This window comes from Sinohyriopsis cumingii, chromosome 6 (genome assembly GCF_028554795.1).
Source record: "Sinohyriopsis cumingii isolate HCF-2022 chromosome 6, ASM2855479v2, whole genome shotgun sequence".
NCBI lineage: Eukaryota > Metazoa > Mollusca > Bivalvia > Unionida > Unionidae > Sinohyriopsis > Sinohyriopsis cumingii.
The window spans coordinates 131,775,325-131,800,275 of NC_142966.1; the positions used below are offsets into that span (position 1 = coordinate 131,775,325).

The following is a 24,951-nucleotide window of genomic DNA, read 5'->3' on the forward strand; positions in this document are numbered from 1 at the left end:
CGTGGTTACGTCTAGGAACAATGTAGATACAACTCAGTTCTATATATTTAGGTATATTTACATTGAATGTATGGAAGCAAAGACAAAAAAAGGAGGAGTATGTTTAGATGGATGAATAGCCGGTATGTTGGTGTCGTTAATTGCATACCAATGATTTATCCCTGAGAATATGCCCACATCATCACACATGCGCATACACACACACACATCTATCAACATATGCATTATACATGAAGGAACAAAATAAAGTTGTGTCTATCTTTCTATACGTTTGTACGTGAATATGTATGTATTTTTTTCATACGTATCGGCTTATATGCAATGGTTCAAAATAATCCAAAACAAATAATTATTCAGCATGTACATAAAACTTGCATTTATACAGATATATGTTAAATATATTAAAATGGTAAAATTAGGACTATGAAATTGTAACGTCAGAATGCCTTACATATTCAACATGAAAGAAAAATACTAACACAGGATTTGGTAGAGTGCATCCATGGATGGACTGGAAGATATCGACAGCTTTATCATTGAGCTCTCTGGCGAAGACCCTTCCGCTGTCTCGTTATAAAGAATCATAAAAGGCAGAAAGGCCGTGCAGCAATTAACTACTTTCTTCGCTCAGGACGACAAACGTTACAAGGGAATCGAGCTGGGCAAGGTCTCGTACCTAGTTGATTTCCTGTACGAGTACATGCGAAATAGTCCCATGGGTCAAAACAGAGAGACGCTTCTCAAGGTTATACATCAGTATGCAACCGGCGCTCATAATGAGATACAAAAGATCAAAAGCGTCTTCCTAAGTACAACACAACTATTGCATGTGATATGAAAGAAACGAAAGAACACACACACAAAATATGTATTTATTTACTTTCAGAAAAGGCCTGTATAACGTTATCACTTTTATTCATGATTTTGGTTACCATATTTCATTACGTACATATTATGAAATCAATATTTTGCCTCGCGTTCGTGATCTGTTTGTATGTGATCCAAATACATTTTGCCTCTCTTTCATGGTCTGCTTGAAGGGGATCCAAATTTTTACTCTCTTTCATGGTCTGTTTGAATGGGATCGAAACGCATTTTGTCCTCTTTCATGGTCTGTTTGAATGGGATCCAAATACATAATGTCTCTCTTTCTTGGTCTGTTTGAAGGAGATCCAAATACATTTTCCCTCTCGTTCATAGTCTCTTTGAAGGGGATCCAAACACATTTCACCTCTGTTTCATGGTATGTTTGAAGCGGATCCAAACACATTTTGCCTCTGTCGTGGTCTTGTTGATGGGGATTTAAATACATTCAGCCAACAAACACATATATTAAATAATTTATGTATGCATTTGAGTATTTTATACCTATGCCAACCCTTTTTGTTTCATGCTCTTTTGTTGTAGAAGAAATAAACTAATATTTGTTAATTTACTTTTATTATTTTTAATCAAGATTGATAGCGGGCAATAATATTAGTTACCGATATGTTTGTCTTTCTGTTCGGAATCTTATGACGGTTTCATCTCATGCAAATTTATTCATGAGTGATGGTTGTACGAGGTAAAAGCCGCGTATAACAGTCCGTACACGCCGATAAACGTATCTGTAATAAATATTTGAACTCATAAACCGAGGTCTTTATAGCCACAATTTCATTGTTAGTGTGCTTTGTAAATTTCATAGAGCCATGATTGGTTATGCGTATGGTCTTTAAGAGCGCACTACTTGATGCAGATTAATTCTATTGAGCCGAAACAAATCATGTCGAATGAATGACGAATCATGATTGTTTGCTAAAATCTGACTTGGTGTTGAGTATAATTCCTACTAAAATTTATATATGTGCATCTTATTTTCTGAAGATGGGGTTGTCGGCCAATAATTTTACCAGATTGTATAATGCCAATTATTATGTAATGTACTTGCATAGCGATGGTTTGTTTCATGATCTATGACCTTGTTGGAGTTTGTACACACCTCTAGAATAATTGTTAAAGGAAATACTGGATTGTATATTTTAATAATTGACAGAAAAATTGCGAACATTTTGTTTATGGAGGTAATAATAATCCATCTCAATTGCCTGAGTATGTATTATTTACCCCGAGCCATAAGCTAGCGAGTGATATAAAATATACAGGTGATAGTACCCGTACCATTCGTTTATAAATCTATGAGTTGAATTTGCCATATTACATAATTATGTTTCATATACAAGGTTTCTTGGCAATCTCTTCTGTATTGTCCAGAGTCATAACATATGAGACAAAATTTAAATACTCTTAACTGCTTAAAAACTTAAACTGCATTTGTTCCAAGAATTTAAAATGTTAATAACAACGAAATAAAAATAACTTCTCATAACATATATGCCCACGACCATATAATACTGCATCCAGTATGTTTGATATTTACCACCGCGTTAAGTACATTGCTCCACCACCACCTCTCTCCCTCTCTCTCTGTTGGCAAGCAGGCAGTGTAAGCATTCTAAATGATAAATCATAAATAACATCCAATTAGACTACTGCATGGTGTTTTATGTTGTAAAAGCTTAATGATTCCGACTGATAAATGCAAATGTTAAAACCACGAGGGAAAGCTTTTAACTACATTTATTGTATTATAGTTTTAAAACCCCTCAAATTTGCAAACTGTAATACCCTCACTAAGTCTAGGTTCCTCATTTCTGATCATTCACACTTTTCCTTTTCATCGTACAGCGCTCTATATTTTTGCTCTTTCTAAATGAACAATTCTGTAGAGATCTCTTTTTTTTCTATACCCTGTCTGATAATACATGTCCAGGAACAAGTTGCTATACTATTCACAGGTCAATATATAGGAGATGTTTGGACATTACGACAATGTCATCACGAATACAGGCTTTATGTAATATCAGACACGGATAAATTACTATACTTTTCTCTCTAAAAAAGCACATTTTACAGTACAGATGAGAGAATATTTGGATCTTCCGATCCAGTTACCGAAGCCTGCAAAGATCCCGAGCGGTCACGTTTTAGAGGATATTCTTGAGCCCAAAGTCAAAATTCATGCAACTTCAGTCAAAGAGCCCCAAGTAGAGAAGCAAATGTAAGCGACTGCTTGAACCGTACCATCATCGTCAATGTGCTTGATTTCTAAATCTTCAACCAGGACAAGTCAAATTAATTTAAACTTTGCTGACTCTTGCAATGTCAGGTTTAATTGTATTTAAAGTATTGACATTTATTTGATGACAGATAATGTTTGAAGGACAAAATCATATTTGCTTATAAAAAATATTAACAACGCTTTAAAAGCGTTCTGGTTAGTTAGATTAAAACTATTATGTCGCCGTTAAAACAATGATTGCATTTTTTAAATAAATGCATACTGTGTACCGACACAATGAAGACAGGAAATCTATTTTAAATCCGACAAATTACACTATATTTAAAAAAACTGCATATTGATGAGGAATCAACGTGTCACTGAAGTGTTGTTCTTACTCTCAAAAGGGCTTAACCATTATTTCAGAAAAACCCTCCCAGCTCCATTTCTTGTTGACAATGATAACAAAGACAAGCAGATTACGGAGTTAAGGCACAGACTTCAGCGTCAAGAGGAGAAGATTCATCACCTGGAAACGTATACATTTAATTCTAATGACATCTCAGTTGTGTGTCATGGCAATACATTTTTCCATACTTTTGCCTACTTTGATCACCTTATGATTTAAAAATATTTTGTATTTCTTTCGTTGTTTCACGAAACATACATACAACTCGACACATTTATTATTTTTTAAAATATTCTTCGCCAAATCTTGCTGAACAAATGTTCGGTCCATTTTTGAATCTCAAGGAATTATGTTAAGCCGACCGGTAGACATTTACGATTTCACCGTTCTTCCTATTATGCGTTCACGTAAATTATTATATACCATGAATATTCGCATGAATTAACATAAATCCTTGCAAAGGTATGAAAGCTGTGGAGAAAAGCATTTAAAACATTTTAGTTCTTGGTTTATTTTGGTTTAAACGCGATCATCCTATATGTCTAAAATTCAAGAATACTGTCAGATACTTCATATTCAGTGATTATTACATACTCCATTTTTTTTCCATTGACGTAAAGTAATCAAAAATATTTCCGTATGCATCGTAAAGCGGTATATGACGGCCATAAGGTTTCATGTTATGATCTTATGACGTCACTCAACATTTTACATTATTAAGTCATCCAAATGCACTATGTCTTGAAAGCGGCATTATTGAAACTGTAAATGATCAAAGACCAAAAGGAACATGTTCATTTGAATATTTGTATGTTGTATTCTTATTATAACGTTAAGATATATGTCAGCTGACACTAATATAAACTGCTGAATATATAACAGTTATTTCATGTCATATGATGGGCGTGATGGACTCATAAGCTTGGCGGCCAAACTCTCAAAATGCATATCTACCGGATGTCAGAGATAGCAGTGTAAATATAACGACCTTAAAATAATATTGTAAAAGCTTCCTTGCTTTGTTTCTTTAAAACATGTATTGAGATAATATAGGTCACGATTGAGAATATTGCAGTCAACAACTGACCACTACGTCTGTCATTCTTATTAAAATCATAATTGTCCCATTCGATATGAACCTTAGAAGGACTATCAGTTCTTGACTAATGCGAATGATGGCTTTAAGTATGTGATATATGTACGCATATGCAAACCGTCCCCGCTTCCTATACTGAAATCTATGAGATATATAGTATCCATGTACCATCATAAATATTATCTATCTTTCTTTAAAATATTTAAAATATATTGCTTGCGTAATGTACCCAAAAAATTGTAAGCGGTCAGTTCGACCAGGACCGAAATAGATACAAATGTGAGTCAGCAAGCACTAAAGTTTCTAGCCTCACTATTAATTCAAATAGCGGGTTGAAGTTTTATTTTTAATATTTAGTGAATTACATTTGTGTTAACATTCAAATACTTCAAGATGTAACTTGCTTCTTGAAGAAGTTGGTGCAATTTTATTTGGTTTCAGTGGAAAGGTGAAGGAATTGGACAGCTAATTGAAAGTTATGGAAATGAAAATATTCGACCTGAAACAAAAATGTAAATCACAAGAAAACGAGATGTGGTCATTGACCGAAAGGTATGTATATTTCATAAAAATACATATGTTGCAGATAGGTTTAAAGATTTTGATAAAATTCTATCAAAATTTATTAATTTATTTTCCTTAACAATTAACTGGCAACCTTCAATGAACCACACATTCACATTTCAGACAATTCCATTATAGAAGAATCACAGTTTAATTATCTCATCTTTGAAGTCTTATGTTACTTGTTTAGGCTCTAATATACAGTAACAAAAGAAAGAGTGAAAACAACAAGCTTTGACAAATTTAACAAATAATTTACTTCCCTGGAAAAACACTGTAAAAATTGAAAAAATAAGAACTTACGGTTTTAAGAATCAAATCCAAAAATAATCCAAGAATAATCCACCAATTAAATTTTAGAAGTCCTAGTAAAGAAATTTTCTAATGAATTCAAGTTCGAGACCCGAAGAAAAAAATCCAGCATGGAAGGCGATGACGTATACTGTAGTCAGTATAGAGCTGATGTGTACTGTCCTTTGTGAACCACAAAAGATAATATCCCGGTGTTTCAATCCGAATAAAATTTAAATAAATATCTTTGTGCATTAATTCCGTATGAGCACTCAAATATTTCCAGGAAAAAGAACCATCCTTTAGAATCCAAATAATCTGAATAAAAATTAAATATAATTCCAAACCGCCACAGCAGACACTTTCTAGTGTAAAGAAATAAGCTCAACTGAGATCTCTCTCTCTAAGCATTACTATTAAAACTAACAAATGCGCAATTTCGGAAAGCCCAGAAGTTCGCAATGGAGGCTGTTTACATATAAACAAATCACGTAGCTCCAGTATGATCTTGATAAAAATCAATCATTTTACTCCGAGAATAAAATAAAATATAAAGTTGTTTACTTCTCTCACTGATTTCTAAATCAATGTCGGGAACTAAGTCAGCTTTAGGTGTTTACAACTGAAGAATCAAGGTGAAACTATTTCCTGACAAAATATCGAGTTCCTAGTAAACAAAACTACATTATTTTGACATGTAATGAAATTTCAAACAAAAAAATTTTAAAACTTACAAACATATTAAATTAAATCAAATATAAATTAAATCAAACGTACGTAACAGAAGACAAAAGTCAAAATGTCTAATAGGTGTGATTAGTTAAATGTATCCATATACTGACTTCGTTCAATTTAGAACGAAACCAATACAGCCAAATTATACAACTTCATAACCAACACAAAACGTTTAAATGAAATGATAAGCTTCCTTGTTGTGTACTTCTTCAACAATAGAAGCACGCAGTGACAAACAAAATAGGGAACATTCTTTTTCAGTCCAAATTATTTTCCTAAGCATTTTTCAGTCTGTCATTCCTCAAGAAAAGCAGGTGCCTGCAAATTTAGGAAATACAGACGAATAATTATGTCCATAATATCGAACTTAATCACAACCTGACCTCGAAAGTGCGGACAGACTAGACACGATAGATGGATCATCCTCTCGATAACTAATGAAAGGTATACATGTGTTTCTTATTCTGAAAGAGTATAATGTGTTCCTTCAAGGGTCTAAAGCCTGATGGTTGTCACATTGTCATTCTTAATTTATATGCAGGTGATATTAAAATATATATAAATTGCTTTGAGCTCATTTGTAGAAAATGCTCTCTAGAACTGAGATGTCAACTAAAATTATTTTTCATAACGGTTGACATTAAAAATGATAGAGTGACGGTATTAATATTTTGAATAAGAAAAACTTCGGATGCACGACGTCGTCATGATCCTAATTGTCCATAATTACGCCAAAACATATTACAAATTAATAGATCGGTGTATTAACAAATTGCTAACGCAGGGAACAAGAGAACACTTGCGCTCCCTGTCACGTTAACAGTGTTGTTGTGTTCCCTTGACTGAATAACAAGGTTACTGTGCTTCATGGTCGAATCAATAAGGCTAGTTCTTGGAAGAGTTTAAAATAATTATCAGTAATGTTTTAAACTGAGATAACGTGAGCTGGCTCCATCCTGAGGAAAGTCGATGTGTGATAACTAGCAAGTTTCAGATAAGCACGAACACCCCACAGTTGCGGACAAAGTGGTTCGTAATTCTCAGTGGCTCAACTAGGATATTATGCCCCTGCCTAATCTAAAGTGTACATGCATATGGTAGCTACGCTCCTGCACGAGGGGATAATTTGATTAGTGTCCCAATCTTCTTACAGTTTGAAAAGAGACAAAAGAACTGCGAGAAAGGGACAAGGAAATACAAAAGAGAATTCAAGAAAGAGTAGATCAGCGAAGCAAAGAATTAGAGGAAGAAAACAGACGATTAAGAGAGAAAAACATTCAGCTAAAAGATAGGTATATATATATATATATATATATATATATATATATATATATATATATATATGTTGTTTTTTTGAAGTTGCAAATGTTATCCTAATTTTATTATGACATTATATTTCTATTTTCCACAATTCTGATTGGATATGTTAGTTTCCGACTTTTTGTACTCTTATTACGTCACATGTGAAATTAGATAAATGATCTTGACCGTTTATTATCGGAAGACAATGCATCATGTATGATTCTGATCGCGATCAGGAATGATGTCTATTACATTTAATGGCATTATGAGATAAGAAGATTGCGTAGCATTTAATTTCACAATGCCCAATCATTCTCCGTCAGTTATGACAACATTATCTTTACTTTAAATGGCACTTAAAATTTCTTCAAACAACAGTGGATCTTACATGATTAATGTAAAAGGTCAAGCCCTTGCGGGCAAAAGATAAACATTTTTCAATAACTTTAAATTAGCACGATTGTACGATTGTATTTATTACATGACACTCAAATTACACTAGAATGCATTTGGAGGCATTTTACATATCATATTTGCCTAAATCACATCTTGACATACATTTTGACATCATACGGTGTTATTTAATTTTTCAAATATGGAAATTTTGACACTGTTGTATTACCCTATATCAAATCGCAGCAACATAACACAATTGTTTTTCTTCGTTACAGACTCTCCAGATGAGGAATATGCAAATTATTTCTTTCGTCTCTTTATTTGTCCCTACGTCTATCCGTTAAAGTTCCGAAGAAAAATGTGAAACAAAGTGTAAAACTGAATACATGATGTTTTTTACTTTGTTTACCGTTGCATCGTTTTTCTTCAGGAATGCAGACTTAAGTGAAACGCGCGAAAAGGAAAGTAATAATCTGCAAGTAAAACTGAACCAAAACGATTCCCAAATAAAGGAAGAAATGGATGAACTTAAGGAGTTGAATTCATTTTTGACCAAACGGTATAAATTTTATTAATGTATATGTGTTGAGTGCATACGGTGTTATTTGCTTTTCTTGCGCTATAATGCAACCTTGACACAGACTGAATACTGCTGTAATTACATTTATGTGTGTCTGTGTTTGTGTTTATTCTTCCGAAATAAAGCTGTCCAATGAAAGTCTGCCATCTTTTATTTGGTTAAGTAATTAATAATTTGAATGTTAAGAGAAATGAAATAACATTAAAAATTGTAATAATGGGCTAGTACATGTTTTAGCTCTATGTATATTTTACCATGAAAAATATATTAATTTAAAACACTTATAGCAATGATTGCATATATCTCCATGAATAGATGCTTTTATAAATCTGTTCCCATTTTCTATAAAATAAATGCAAGTTCAAGCACCTACCTAAATAGTACATTAAAGTTCAAATTTGTACTATAATATTGTTACAGAGAGTATGCCATTATATGTATGTTATGAATAATGGGGTTTTTCAGTTTAATTGGTTATATTTATCACAAATTGTGCTTTCTTAACATTGTGCAGAAATTGAACTCAATGGTTTTGCATAAAACTAAATACTTCAAGTAATTTCTAAATGCCTGAAATGGCTAATTAGATTTATCCTCTTCCAGAGTCAACCAGATGTCGAATGAATTGTGGAAAAAGGATAACCCTAAATTCCTAGACCTGAGTAATATGTACAAACCAGAAAATATTTACAAACGATTCTTAGAACTGTATGAAAATGAGTGGAGCAGCGCATTTCAAGAGCTTTTGGTTCAGCAAGAATCAAAGGAACGCATTGCTGAGACTCTTCTGAATATCGTGATGGTAATTGTGGTTACGGCATTTTTATGCCCTATATCGCGATGGTAATGATATACATCGTGACGATAACGATATTTCAAGATCTGTATCGCAATATAGACGATGTCCTATGTTTCATGTCATGCTGGTATTGGCATATCACATTCAACGCTGTAATATAACGTTAATTAACGTACTATTTCTCTCTCTCTCTCTTTCTCTCTCTCTCTCTCTCTCGAAAGACGGTAATGACTTCATAGTTCACAAGTTAGTAAGGTATTCAAATATAGTTGAGAGTCAACTGAAGTAACACGCCTTTGAGCTCTGATATCATATTAGAAATAAATTTCAAATCGATGTGCGACGATAGTTTTGAAAACGATCTTTTCAGAATGAAAGTAACTTAACTCACAGATACTAAAAACTTTGATCACATCTCTTTTTTTAGTCAATTTATGAGAATACTGTAAGTTAACATAAATATCAATCACGTTTCATGAAACTTTGTAGAAATCGTATACAAAAATAAAATATACAAATCAGCTTTGGTATATGTACGTTCTTCACTAAAGTGTCTCCTGTAGATATCCGGTCTTATTAATAGGGCTTGTCTTCGAATAACAGAAATAGTATGAAAATGAACAATTCTCTGAAGTGATATGGACTGTCTAAACTAGCTCTGTCTACATCGCATTACTTTGTTCGAATTGCATAATCAAACCAATTGCTATGCATTTTTCAGGTGTCGTACAGTGTTAGCTTGAGAATGTCCGGCTTTTAACTTCAGAATCTCCAGTCAAGTGTGAAGCGGGATATGCTATTATCAGATGGAAATGAGGTAAGTATTTTGGAAACTGTCCTCGTGTATGAAATGATAACGAAAATGTTGAGAAATACTTTTTCTTCTTCTGATGTAAGAGATGTCCCCTCCCCTTTCTGGCTTGAATTTTTTCCTCCCCGTTCCATAATGGAACAGCAACAACAACAGCAAAAACAACAATAAATACAAACCTATAATATATGCTACTACAACCATTATTATTATTATTATTACTACTACTACTGCAACTGTTCTTGCTTCTTTTGGTACCTTTAAACCGTTTTATCAAAGAGATGCTATAGTTTTGATCACTTTTACTATTTACACTGTTGTTACACAATGAATAGTTGTTTTGAGCTGCTGAGTGCAAAAATTATGTTACGGGTAATACATACATTACATTAATATTCACAATCACTTAACGCTTATTTGTCAACCAGGAAAGCTACCGTTTAGCTGAGATCTTTTCAAATGAATAGTTTAAAATTATTTTTGTATTTTGAGCATTTCCTTTGTACACTCCTTTGCTACACATTTGTCATATTTCAACGTTCCAGGTCCACTTAGATGAAATGAGTGAACGCAAGAAGACATTATATGAGTTGGCCACCTCCAATATTAGGGACCTTAGAAAAGTTCTGGCACCGACTACAATACCTTCTATAATGAATGTATGTTTATTTGTCTGTTTTTCTGCAAGTAGCTGAATTTATAAATCTGCCAAGTGAAAATGGAATTGATACGTTTAATGTAAATGAAGATCATATTATATTTATTTACTTACATTTAATTGGGGTCGATTGCATAAAGAAACATGATTACTGTGTTACCAGATGAAATCAGATATAGTAATTCAAACAATGGCACACTTGTAATCGTATGTATTGGAAGTAACTGGATGACTTCTTTTCATCCAGATTTTAAGAGTGTAGAAGAATCTACATAATTATACCCATTTTGTTTTGTTGTTTTTTGTGTGAATCTATTCAAAGAAGAAATTAGCCCAAAAATACAATATGAAACTTTGGCGTTTGACTTTGACCAATAAACTTTAAGCTTTCTCACTCGATTTTTAATTTTCAGCTGGTATTGGACAATCTATCCAAAGATCACAACTTGTCATATCGTAAAGAGAGTAAGATGGCGGCCTATATTGACGGATGTGTGGAGTTAACCTGGTTAATGTGCACCCTGGATCCGCCGATGCACTTAGAGACATGCAAGTCACCGGATCCAGCATCTAAATATTTCAAATCGTATACAAAATCAGGAAAATATGTCCATTACTGTCTGTGGCCTTGCTTGTGTCTGCATAACAATTGGCCAATTTTAAAGAAAGGAGTAGCGCAGTTGACGTGAATAATGAATGAATCATGTAGCCGAATAACATTGCTGGCGTTGGGAACATGTATATTTATGTGATTTGGGACGGCAATGATATTCCAATAGAGGAATATTAATTGTAACTGTTTTGAATTTATGAGTTTCTTTTCTTCTTGAACAATAAGGACAGAGGAGAAATTATGTGACAAACATTTGCCTAAAATATATGACTGTTAGTTGGCGTCAGTGTTTTGATTATGGTTTTAAGTGAGTTCCGTTTCCTATGATATATTTATTTAAATACCAAATCCGCAGGTCTCTATATGCATTTGCAATTGTCTTCCACTGAGAATCAAATGACATGCTTTAACAGTATTGCATCGTGCCAAAATATCTCGCACTAAACTGCCCCGAGAAACAAATTTTGAACTTTATAGAGAGAGCGCGCGCGAGGGAGTGAGAGAGGCGCATGCTATAACAAATTAAATTCGGAGAAATGTGTTTTATATCTTCATGACCTAAGTAATATTATCCCCACCGTGGCTTTATTTAAAGGTAAGACTCCTTGCACACACAACCTGTGCTTTTCCTACGATAGCCATGTTTTCAATAGCACAGGAAGAACAGATTGTACATTGGAGTTGTTATACATAGGACTTTATGCATATGGCACAAAAAGACGGAAGAAAGCTACTTTCGGCTCTGTATCTATAATATTCCACGTAGAAAACACATAACGGGTAAGGGGAACGAATACAAACCTCTGCGCAAGTAGTGATTTCATTTTGCGACTTATTTACTCTTGTGCCCAATTTCACGCGTCCTAAATAATCAATATGACTACACGGTTCAACAATGAATGGTGCCCTTTAATGTACTTTGAAATACAAGTTACGGAATCAAGCAATAAAAACATAGTTGTCGTGCCATTGGGAAGAGTATTTCGATGCAAATAGTATATTTATAACATAAAGTGTGATTAAAGGATTCACGATACTAATTCAACTCCCACAGTAAACATATGGAAACACCATGATATTCAAAATTCAATAATTTAAATTTATGGATCCTAATGATCATACCTATATTTCTTCATGCAGAACTATCCTTGGTGCAAGCTTCTGTGTGGAGAACACCATATGAGCGGCGGCATTTTTCGATCTACATGAAACACATGTTATCCGTTCTGCACTAAATGAATCAGGTGGTACTCTCACTACTGAGTACTCCTAAGAAAGGTCTGTAAAAAAAAATTGCATCAATAAAATTTTGTCTATGTTTTATTTTTTAAATTACAGATAGGATATGCTCTCAAAAGACAACTAAAATTTTATTTGTCATTATAAACCAATTATTGACCACTTTACCCGTATATACTCTATTTGTTTTTCACCCATTTCTACACTGGTTCACAGTTCTTCAGTATTATTAGTACCGTGTGTCCCTTATGAACAATAGTTGCAACCCTGATACTTCATTAACACAAACAAACAGACAAACAAAACAGCAAGTTTGTTTTGGGGGTCTAGCAACACATGACCACATGCAAGTGTATATAGTGCAACGGCAAAATTTGAGAATTTGAGTCAAGCTCTTTGCGCTGAGACACGCCACAGCAGACGACACGGGCTAATCAGGGCATGATTATAACCTGTGACTTTTAGAAAGCGAATCCGGTACGATAAACTCTAAATCATAGAAGCACCCTAACAGACAAACAAAACAAAACAAAACAAGCCGGAAACCGGAGCCCGGCAAAATCTCATAATAATTATATATGATACACAAGCTGATCGGAATGAATGTAATGTTCGTAATTTTGTGGGGTATGTCACTGTTTACTACATCTTACCCTACATAGCCTAGCGAGGTGTACTCCAATAAAATCGTTTACTTAATCAGTTTCATCGAATTTGAAGCTAATAATGTCGTGTATAGACGAGTTGTGGGCCGTTCTAAGGAAGAGGAAGTGTCCAACCTAAACTTTAACGTATTTATACTTTTGGCGAGAGACCTCGAAAGATAGGAAGCAATGCAGCTTTAACTAGTAGCTCATGCTGTTGAGTCAGGACTCAAAGTGGATGAGTTTTAATCCCGCCGTTGTGTGGACTTTATTTCTTATGTGTCCTTGATCGGGGTGCTTCTCCTACGTTACGATTTTGATATATATAGGAACGACAGTCTGTATCAGATAAGGTTATCATGGTTTGGACGGTACTATAACATGAAAGTGACCTCTGACCTTGACAGAGAGACACTTTAATCAATAAAACCTGGTATAAGTCTAGACTGTACGAGATTTAAGACACGGAATACTTAACCACTTGAAATGGGAAACTGAGAGAATAGCTACACATTTTCTAACGCCCTCCTCCTTAATGTTAATTTTTCCCATTCTGTCTGTCTGTTTCATTACTTAGCTCATGAACCCATTTTTGTAATTCACTAGCTCCTTCCATAAAGGTTCTCACTGTATCAATTCATGTGAAGAGGAAATGTAGCTCATAGGATGTCCAAATTTCGGTGCTAGTTTCTTTTGATTCCTAACTCTCATTTATTTGTTACCTGATTTTCCAACGACTTTTCGTAAAACAAGAGAATAAAGCTTAGTAACAAATTACTCTGTGAATGCTCAGATCATGTTACAAAACACTTTATGCCGTTGGCACGATAGCGGTGGTGCGTTTGTGTTCGATTTAAGTAAAATGTCCAAGTCTAGTACAGAAGTGTTCATATATGTGCCTCGTGTTTTCATGCGGGATGAATTCCGCACCGTTAACTATATGACCGTATGTGTATTAGGTTACCTGCTTGTCCAAGTTGAAAGGAAACTCATTCAGTTATTTTTGTTTTCAATGGAAAAGAATCTTTCATTCTTTTAAGTTGAAATTCAAATTTGTAGTGTACTGAAAGCCCCAGTAGCTACGAGTAGTTAAGTGGGGCACATTAGGGACAATGGGACTTAGCATTAAAAAGACCCCTGGGTCAGATTAGGGACAATGGAAATTTAACATGGAGAGAAATCGTGGGTCACTTTAGGGACAATGGGAATTTAACACAGAGTTTGGGTCTGTCTAGGGACAAGGGAAATTAACATGGGGAATAGAGTTTGGGCTTTTGGGATTTTTTTTTTTTTTTTTTTTTTTTTTATAAATTTTTTTAAATTTAAATTTAAATTTAAATTTTAAAAAAGGGGTAGGCAATGGAAAGGCTATCTCTTTTCGAGAAATATGGCTGGCCCTGAAAAGGGCCTTTGGGTTTATGTTAATGTATTCATTAACATAAATGGCACCGCATTGGACTTCTTCTTGTCCTTAGGCTACGTCTCACTGTTGGTCCGTAAATCAGCACTCTTTTCAGGCATCCTTGTCTTTCTACGTAGATCCTACGTATCCACAGGCTGGTGTTTGTCCTGTGGACAACGGTCCACTTGGATCGGACATACATGGGTATGTCCGTCCGGAACATCATGGAAGACACAAGCGTAGAAGATTGCACATCGGTCCACATCTTGAAGCAACGAGAACAAGTGAATCAATGCACTGAACTGCGCTTATTTATAGGTAGAGGCAGGATTGAAACGGATTGAGTTCATTCACCAATCCAAACACGCGTTACAAAATTCAGTCAGCCCGCATCCAATCCGAAGAGAGTAGTCTGTGACGTCAGTTGGTCTATATAGATTCGCTAGCGCTTGTGTGCAGTCAATCTATGAGACAGTGATTCAACATGACGGAAACTCAGAAAACGATCCATTGGGGTGCACCAGCAGGGGAGACTGCCCAAGGGAACCCGGACTTACTTTCAGAAGAGGTACATTGGGATTTTGTGGATTTTCTTACCTCGCAAGAATTTGTTCCGGAACCTTCGTTACCTTCTTCATTACCGCAAGTGGAGAATTTTAGACAGAGACAGAAAGAAGAATTGGAGAAATTTATGCAACGACAAAAGGAAGCGGAACAAGCTTTTCTCCTACAGCAACAGCAACAGCAACAAGAAGAGGTAAGAAAAAAACAACAGCAACAACAGCAAGAAGAAGTAGCAGCAAAGAAACAAGAGGGTGTAAATCAAACGGCTACGGTACTGTTGGACATTTTAGCGGAGTTAAGAAGTCTGAAACAAATGTATCAGACTTCTTTATCACGACCGAAGAGAATACGACCTTCCCGAGCTAAACACGCCAACCCTGTGACTAAGCCTGTCGTACCACCCTTAGTGATTTCAACCCAATCATCAGAAGTAGGCCTTGGCCGTGGCAAAGGCTTAAGGCAGTTAAAGTTGATTGGTTAAACTCACCCCTACACCAAAATAAAAAGGCCCTTTTCAGGGCCACCCACATTTCTCGAAAAGAAATACAATTTCAATTTGCCAATAACTCAAAAATAAACCCCACCCATTTTACCCTTATAGTACGTGTCTGTGTATGAGTGCGTGAGTGTAGCTTCTTATTTTAAAATCAAAACTCAAAGACACTTACCTTATATCATTCATATATTCTTTTATCCATTTTTTACAATCCAATTCACAATTCACCACAGAACACTTTAATTAAAAGTTCATTGACTTCTTCTTTCTCCTTGTTTAGTCTCTCTGTTTTTTGAATTTCTTCACCGTTTTTTCCTCATTTTCTTCCCTTCTTCTTTTCTTCTCCTGTTTCTTTGCTTCTTTTAAATAGAATTGTCTTCTTTCTTCCTCTTCTTCCTCTGAAGAATCCCTCTCTTCTTTCGAAGAATCCCTCTCTTCTTCTGAAGAATCCTTCTTTTCTTCTGACTCCTCTTGTTTCTTTTTTGGGCAATCTGGAGACCAATGTCCTTTTTCTTTACAATAATAACAGGTATCTTGACTTTTGTCTTTTTTAGCCCCTGTTTTTTTCTTTTTTGACGGTCTGGACACTCTGAAGACCAATGCCCTTTCTTCTGACAGATATAGCAAGTATCCTGACTCTTATCTCGAAAGGAAGGAGAGTAGTCCGTCGGCTGGTCTGAAGAGAATTTTCTAATGACCCCTCGCAAAGCTCTGACGAAACGTTCCATCTGGGTAGTCTCTTCCATCGTTCTCCTCGGTTTGAGAGTGAAATGAATAGTGAAAGGACAAGACACAAACTTTTTATATACGCTGGTTTGCCATGACTATAAATTAGTCTATGGTGTTTGAACTTGAGTCATTTGACGTTTTGCACTCAAGATGAAACGATCCCATTCATTCGAGAAGAAAGAAGAAGAAGAAAGTAAGAGGCAGAAACGTGATCTATCGCCTCGTACCAGGGCCGAAATCTTGGCACAAATTCATGCCAGTGATTTTGAAGAGGACATGAGTGAACCAGAATCCGAACCCTCTAAACCAAGTTCACCACCCTTAGTCAACCCTGAAAAGTACTATTCCATTCGAGAGACGGAAAAGCGCTCCTCTAGAAAATTTAGAACCACGGCTTACACCTACACGGTGAAGTTTAAAGATTTCAAGGCCGACGTACCCTTGGAGAAAGCAGAAGTGTTTATCACCGAGATGTGGGATTCTTTGCTCACCGCACTCAAGCGACAATGTCAACCCAAAGAAGACGATCGCTTGACACTATCCATAGATCACGACGGTTTGAAATCCCCTGTTTGGATCGAGTTTAGCAGACCCGCAGAACTAACCCCTTCCAAAGTCATGGACAAGATTCAACACGTACAACAATCTAATGACCAGTTTGACATCACCGATGGTAAAGCCACACTGAAAATGGCTCACGTCTCTCTTCCTCAAGGGACAGGACGCAAAAAGGTCCTACTGGTGAACGACCTTCGCAACACCAAAAAGAGTCTCGTCCGAATTAACAACCCTCAAGACCAGATGTGCTTAGCCCGTGCCATCGTGGTGGGACGAACCTATGCCAACAAGAACGACACGGTAGAATGGAAAAGAACCTGGGAGAACATTCGAAAATCGAACCGAACCAAACAACGAAACGAAGCAGAACTCCTGCTGCAACAAGCTGGCCTGTCCAAAGACACACCCTGTGGCATTCCTGAGATGCAAAAATTGCAAGATGCCCTAGCTCCACGCTACACCTTGAAAGTGCACCCTCAAGAAATGCGCGGGTCACTGTTGTTTCGAGGCCAGGATTTTAAGGACGGAAAATACATTCACCTTTATTATCACGATGACCATTTCGATACCATTACCAGTATCACCGGATTCCTGGGATACAGTTATTATTGTGAGAAATGTGATTATGGTTATAACAATCGAGAGCAACACAAGAATTGTGGATTGAAATGCCGAGGATGTTTGGCCTCTCCACCCTGTCTGAGCGAAGAACCAGTGCCTTGTTCGACTTGTCTGCGCACGTTTGTCAGCCCTGCCTGTTACCAGCAACATTTGAAAACACAAGGTTCACAGAAGAAATGTGCTTGTCAACTCCTGAGATTGTGCCCTACGTGTGGACAAGGCATACTTACCAACAATGCCAAGGCACACGTATGTCGAGGAAAGAAAAAATGTCACATTTGTCACCACATCGTGGACTTGGAACACGAATGTTACGTGCAAAAATACCAACCCCCACCAGAGAAAGAGGACGGTCACAAGAAGAAAGGCAATTTCATCTTTTTCGATTTCGAATGCATGCAAGAGACTGGCATTTACATTCCTAATTTCTGCGTGGCTCATCGAGCGTGCGAGAAGTGCATTCAAGAACCTATCTTCAGTCATTGCCCTCACTGCAGCAAGATTCCTGGAGGGCGTGAAAAAATCTTTCGGGGACCGAACACGTTAGCCGATTTTGCCCAATGGGTCTTAAACCCCATCGACAAGACGTGGAGCCAAGAGGACATCGAACGTTACGGAGATTGTCATCGTCATGCCACGGTGATGGCTCACAATTTCTCCGGATACGATGGACAGTTTCTTTTGAGGTACTATACGGAACATGGCACCGAACGTCCTAAAGTGATTTTGAACGGAGCCAAAATCATTTTCATGCAAGTGGGACAAGTGCAGTTTAAAGATTCAATGAGTTACTTGGCCATGCCTTTGAGTCGAATGCCTAAAACGTTTGGAATGACAGAAATGGCTAAAGGGTACTTTCCACACTTTTTCAATACGGAAGCCAATCAACACGCCGTTCTACCCCATTTGCCTGAGGCTCACTATTACGACCCCGACAACATGCGTACCGAACAACGAGAAGCTTTCTACGCTTGGTACCAGGCTCATGCCTCTGACACCTTCGACTTTCAGGAAGAAATGTTAAAGTATTGTCGTTCCGACGTGGACATTTTACGACGTTGCTGTGGAAAATTTCGAGAACTGTTCATGGAACACGGAGGGGTCGATCCTTTGAAAGAAGCTTGCACCATTGCCAAAGCGTGTTCCTTAGTGTATCGACAACGATTCATGCCTGAAAACACCGTGGCTGTCATCAGTCCTCAAACGACCCACTATGTCAAGCGTCAATACTCGGTCAAAGCCCTACGTTGGTTACATTACTTGTGCGACAAGGAAGACAAATGGATTCAGCATGCCCGCAACGGAGGAGGCGAAAAGACCATCGGAACGTATTCGGTAGATGGCTGGGACTTAGAAAACCCCAAGATCGTGTACGAGTTTAACGGTTGCTTATTTCACGGATGTCCCGTCTGTTACCCTGACCGTGACACTAAAAATCAGTTTTTGCAACGAACCATGGAAGACTTGTACCAGGACACTTGTCAGCGACGCCTAAAGTTAGAACAGCAAGGATACCAAGTGGTGGAAATGTGGGAACACGAGTACGATCACCGTTTGAAAACCGATCCCGAGTTTAAACGCCTCGTGGAAAGTTACCAGTTCATGGACCCGCTGAACCCGAGGGATAGTTTGTACGGAGGAAGGACCAATGCCACCTGTTTGCTGTACCAAGCCGACGAAGAGAAAGGAGAAGAAATCAAATACTTGGACGTGTGTTCGCTGTATCCCTACGTGTGCAAATATTGTCGCTTTCCTATAGGGCACCCGCAATTGTTCACGGAACACATCGACCTGAAAAACATTCGACAATACGAAGGCTTGATCAAGTGTAAAGTTTTGCCTCCCACGAACCTATACCATCCCGTCTTACCTCACCATTGTCAAGGCAAACTGATGTTTCCCTTGTGCCGTACTTGTGCCGAAACGTGCAACCAGGACCAACCTTGCCATCACAGCCAGGAAGAACGTGCCTTGACGGGAACCTGGGTCAGCGTGGAATTGTTCAAAGCTCTGGACATGGGATACCAACTGTTAGAAGTGTACGAAATTTGCCACTTTCCCAAGACACAACAGTACCACAAGGGTGACCCTACTCAGAAAGGCATTTTCGCCGACTACGTGGATGCCTTTTTGAAACTGAAACAAGAAGCAGCGGCTATCCTTCCTGGTGTCACACTCCCGAAGACCAAATACAATTCAAGGAGGAATACTACGCACAAGAAGGCATCTCTTTAGACCACATCGAAAAAAACGAAGGCAGGCGATCGTTTGCCAAAGTGATGTTAAATTGCTTGTGGGGTAAAATGGCACAACGACCGTGTTTACCCAAGACGGAATATTTGACAGAACCTTCCCGCTACTTCCAGATGATTCACGACAAAACCAAATACATGAAACACGTGGACGTCGTTCGAGAGGATTTGATCTTGGTCAATTACGAAGAAGATCTGGACTTTGTACAAGACGACCCTTTTGGAAATGTTATCATTGCAGCTTACGTGACAGCTCATGCTCGCTTAAAATTGTACGAAGCTTTAGAACTGTTAGAAGAACGCGTCCTGTACTTTGACACGGACAGTTGCATTTACATCCATCACCCGATTCAACAGCACCCTGACATCGAAGGAGACCGTTTAGGAGCCTGGACAGACGAGCATCCCGACGACAAGATTCTAAGTTTCGTCAGTGGTGGTCCCAAAAATTACGGCTACGAATACCGGGACAAACAAGGAGAAGCGCACACGACGTGCAAAGTGAAAGGACTGACTCTGAATCATCGTACCAGTCGAGTGGTCAACTTTGGGGTATTGAAAGAAGCCTTGCAATCGGGAGAGGATGGAAACTTTAAAGTGACCACCTATCAACCGAACAAGATTGTACGTTTACCCACTCACCACATCGTCAGTCGACCCTTGGAAAAAGTCTATCAAATTGTATACCAGAAGCGAGTGCGACTTCCCAATCACTTCACCTTACCGTACGGTCACGTCGGTATTGGTCTGTATATGAAAAGGAACCCTAGGCAAGATCGATAGTTCATTGTTCATTGAAGTAACTTACCATGTCGTTGACGAAGAAGAAACCAGATTATTTAGGAGTCAAATGTTGGACATCACCGAGACCAGGGTTTTGAGGCTTGGACACAAGAGGTGGCCCAGTATGCACGAGAGTTATTCAAGGAAAAAAGTTACTTTTCAACCTGTGTTAGTGACGGTGCCAGAAGAACCCGTCACCCAGGACAGGACTGTCGTGGACAGGCCTGAAAGACCCTTTCGGGAGGACACTTGTGTGACCTTACCCCTACTATAGAACTGGTTAGAACTTTACCCAAAACATGTTGTACAGACACTTGTGTTTATTCCACGTTCATGGTTATCATGTGCCTTTTATTCTTGTACTTAAGCCTTTGGCTTTTATGCATTTTTGTCTTTCGTATTCATGTTTGAAACATTCAATAAACGTGTTCTGAAAAAGTATATAAACTCTTGTCTTGTTTGTTTTTCGTGTCACAAGTGACATTTCTCACACCATGGCTACCTCTGCTGTCTCTGCTCCCTCTTCCTCTACTGTCAAAGTCATCGACGAACACTTAGATCGTGCCAGTTGGGAGGCTTTGTATCTTCGCCATCCCTTTAACATGCTCATTGCTGGACCTAGCGGTTCAGGCAAAACCGAATTCGTCAAACGTTTGATCGAACATAAACATCATTTGATCGATCGACCCCCTCAACGAATCGTGTGGTGTTACAAAGAGTGGCAATCGGCGTACAGCCTCTTGCGAGAAAGTCAAGGCGATTCCATCGTGTTTGTGGAAGGCATTCCTAAAGAAGACGACGGCATCGTCTCTGACTCCCGTCTAACCCATTTGGTCATTTTCGACGACATGTTAGGAGAAGACGAAGAAGAAATTAAACTGTGGTTCACGCGCAAAGGGCATCACCGTAATGCCAGTGTCGTTTACATCACCCAAAATTTGTTTCAACAAAGTAAAGCCCATCGCACCATCAGTCTCAATGCGCATTACGTGGTCTTGTTTAAAAGCCCTCGAGATAAATCGCAAGTGCAAGTCTTAGCCAAACAGTTAGGAACGCCTTGGCTGACTCAGGCGTACGACGATGCCACTCAAACTCCACACGCCTATTTACTCGTCGATTTGAAACCTACGACTCCCGAGGATTTGCGATTTCGTACCCACTTGTTTCACCACTGGTGCCAAGACGGAGGGCCTGTCCTGTACACGTCTCCGTCCTCGACTTCATTTCACTCCCCATAAAAAAATCTATAAAAACCTCAGACCCTTTTTCGTCTGTCTCACTCTCAGTGCGAACATGACGTCCCTTCAGTCGCATCTTCCCGTCAAATTGATTTGTGCCTTGTATGGCATCAGTCGAGAAAAAGATCCACAAACACGAGCTCGTGTCTTAGAAGCTAGTCTCAAAGAAGTCTTACGATGGTTCACGGTGACGGCACGTCAATTACTCCAAGGAATCATTCAGATTCCTCATCAAACCAAACGCTTTTTCGATCGAAACAAAGTCGCTTTGGTCCAACTGGCCGATCCCCGCATCGACACTCAAACCAAAAAACAAATCATTTTGAAACCTGGAGGGAGCGGTACTCTAGGAGGGGTCATCATTCGCTCACTCTTAAGATGGGATCCTAATGCCCCCAAAGTTATACCCAAGACAAAAGTCCAACGAATCCCCAAGAAGAAAAAGACCAGGTCCCCAAGGAGAACTTCTCCAGTGGCAGGACCCTCCTCTGACCAGACACCACCACCACCCCGGAAAAAGAAAAGAAGCCCCCAGAAAAAGAAAAGTCCACAGAAAACTAGCCGCAAGAGAGGCACTTCGGCCAGGACGCAACCTTACACTCGCAAACCACGACCTGCCACGGCAGTGACTGCGTCTCCGGCAGCTACACGTTTGTCCACTTCTCCGTTAATGACACCCAGAACTGAAGAGTACTTGGAGACGTTGATCACACCAAGAACTTCTCCGTTGATGACCCCCAAAAGAACTTCCCCAGTGGCAGGACCTTCCAATTTAGTGGCAGTGGCTGCTGCTCACAAAGTACCTTCTCCCAAAATCAAAGTTCAAGAAAGATCGGGCATGTTACAAAGTTTACTGGATTTGTCCAAGCAAGAACTGGCTCGATTTAGTCCGTTACGTACCCCTGCACGACGTGTCATGCCTGTCCTCAAACTAATACGACGTCAAGACAATCAGTGGCGACGCGTTCCAGTATAAAAAAGGCCTGTGACCAAGTCGGGTATCAGTGTTTTTTGGTGCTCCTGAAGACTCAAAGATGTCACCCTCCAGAAAACCCCAAGGAAAGAAAAGGAAAGGACTGCCACCACGTTTAGCCAAACATGGGGACATGTTATCTGTCCTATCCAAAGCTTCTCCACCCCTACGAAAAAAACTCATTCAAACAGCCTCCAAAGAGGTCATCGATACCGTGTGCGAATGTTGTTTGAACGTTTTGAAAGGCACGATCCCTTTGTCCAAACACCAGAAACAATGCTTAGGCAAACATCGTCACGTTCTTCGCCAAATGGTTCAAAAGAAAATTCCCATTCGTCAAAAAAAGAAGATGTTAGTGCAACGTGGAGGTATTTTACCTCTCTTGTTAGGCCCCATACTGAAAGGAGTCCGAAACAGAAAAATCACAAAAGTACGGTCAACTCTTGCAACGACTGCAACTCTTTCACCAGAAAGCTTTAGACGAAACAGCTCTACCCACTCTGAAAGATTTTAAGACCTTGATGAAAAGTCCAGCACCAGTACCAGTACCAGTACCAGTACCACCAGTACCCGTGACCAAGACAGAAAAAGGAGAAGAAGAGGAAGGGTTTCAAACTCCACCAGAAAAAGTACGCAAGTTAACAACACCACCTACCTCCAGAATTGGATGGATTAAAAAGATGATGGCCACCCCTTCTTCCTCACAAGAGAAAAAGAAAGTGAAGACAGAAGTGAAGACAGAAGTGAAACAAGAACCGATATCCCCCGCTCAGACATCCTTCTCCTCTTCGACACCTATTGCTGGCCGCACACGCAAAGCATTGCAATCCAAGAAAGTACCCCAAGAGAAAAAGAGTAGCATCCTCCAAGAGTGGGTGTCTTATTAACACACCAACCAACACAAAAAAAATGGAAAAAGTCTTAGCCAGCATTTACTACGATCCCTCCCATCCTGCAGGTTACGCAGGAGTTCAAAAATTGTATCGTGCTGCCAAAACGCGACTGAAAAGTCTCCGTTTACCTCAAGTGCAACGATGGTTACAAGAACAAGCTACCTACACTTTACACAAACCCATTCGACGCAAGTTTGCCAGAAGTCGCACCCGAGTGGAAGGCATCGATCATCAATGGCAAGCCGATTTAGCCGATGTCTCTCATTTGGCCAGCTACAATCGTGGCTACAAATATTTGTTTTGTGTCATCGACGTCTTTTCCAAATTTGCTTGGGTCGTACCCTTGACTTCCAAATCGAGCAGCGAGTTAGTGCAAGCCCTGCAACGGGTGTTGAAACAAAGCGGTCGTCACCCTCTTCGATGGCAAACGGACAAAGGCACCGAATTTCTGAATCAAGCTTTCCAAAAAGAATTAAAGAAACGTGACATTCATTTTTTTACCACCGAGAATCCCGAAACCAAAGCCAGCATCGTGGAACGTTTTCAACGCACTTTGAAAGAACGCATGTGGAAATATTTTACGCATCACCACACTCTGAAATACATCGACATCTTACCGCACCTGGTGCAAGCGTACAACCAATCTTACCATCGAAGCATCGGACGTGCCCCGCAAGACGTGACTCCCGACAACGAAGTGCTGGTGTTTGAGCGCCTGTTTGGTACGTCCCCGACGAGGGCTGTCCCCAAGAAAAGTGGAGTGTTGGCCATAGGAGATTGGGTGCGCATTGGCAAAACCAAACGCACTTTCGACAAAGGTTACTTACCTAACTGGACGACCGAATTGTTTCGCGTCACTGAACGAGTGCATGGCCGTCATCCTGCCGTCTATAAATTGGAAGACATGAACGGAGAAGTGCTCAAAGGAACGTTTTATTTGCCCGAGTTACAACGTGTCACCAAAAAAGAAGACGACGTGTACGACATCGAAAGCATTCTCGAACGCAGAACCCGTAAAGTGGGCAAACGACGTATCAAAGAAGTCAAAGTACGTTGGAAAGGATATCCACCCAGTTTTGATTCTTGGATCGACGCTTCGCAAGTCATCGACTATAAAAAGAAGTGACCATCATGCCCTTTCACACAGCAGACGCAGCTACGTCGACCACTCCTCCTTCACCTAGTTCTTCTGTGCAAGATTTACA

General features: G+C 38.7%; 1 protein-coding gene and 1 long non-coding RNA gene across 4 annotated transcripts in view; both read left to right on the top strand.

Annotated features, from left to right (window-relative positions):
- The window catches only part of LOC149797988 (uncharacterized), a 4,305-nt gene extending 1,205 nt beyond the window's left edge, over positions 1–3,100 (top strand). Inside the window, exon 2 of the long non-coding RNA XR_016421937.1 lies at positions 2,961–3,100. This is a non-coding gene — a long non-coding RNA (uncharacterized LOC149797988). The remainder of the gene's footprint in view (positions 1–2,960) is intronic.
- A 426-nt stretch (positions 3,101–3,526) lies between these two features.
- The window catches only part of LOC149797989 (uncharacterized), a 31,385-nt gene continuing 9,960 nt past the window's right edge, over positions 3,527–24,951 (top strand). For 2 of the 3 annotated variants that reach the window (XM_089960516.1, XM_089960519.1), the window contains exons 1-7: positions 3,527–3,637; positions 5,047–5,157; positions 7,349–8,452; positions 9,077–9,275; positions 9,994–10,089; positions 10,629–10,742; positions 11,155–12,632. In XM_089960516.1, coding sequence (XP_089816642.1) covers positions 10,066–10,089; positions 10,629–10,742; positions 11,155–11,430 — 414 coding nt within the window. In that variant the 5' untranslated portion in view covers positions 3,527–3,637; positions 5,047–5,157; positions 7,349–8,452; positions 9,077–9,275; positions 9,994–10,065 and the 3' untranslated portion in view covers positions 11,431–12,632. The remainder of the gene's footprint in view (positions 3,638–5,046; positions 5,158–7,348; positions 8,453–9,076; positions 9,276–9,993; positions 10,090–10,628; positions 10,743–11,154; positions 12,633–24,951) is intronic. The other variant, XM_089960517.1, reaches the window with a different exon arrangement.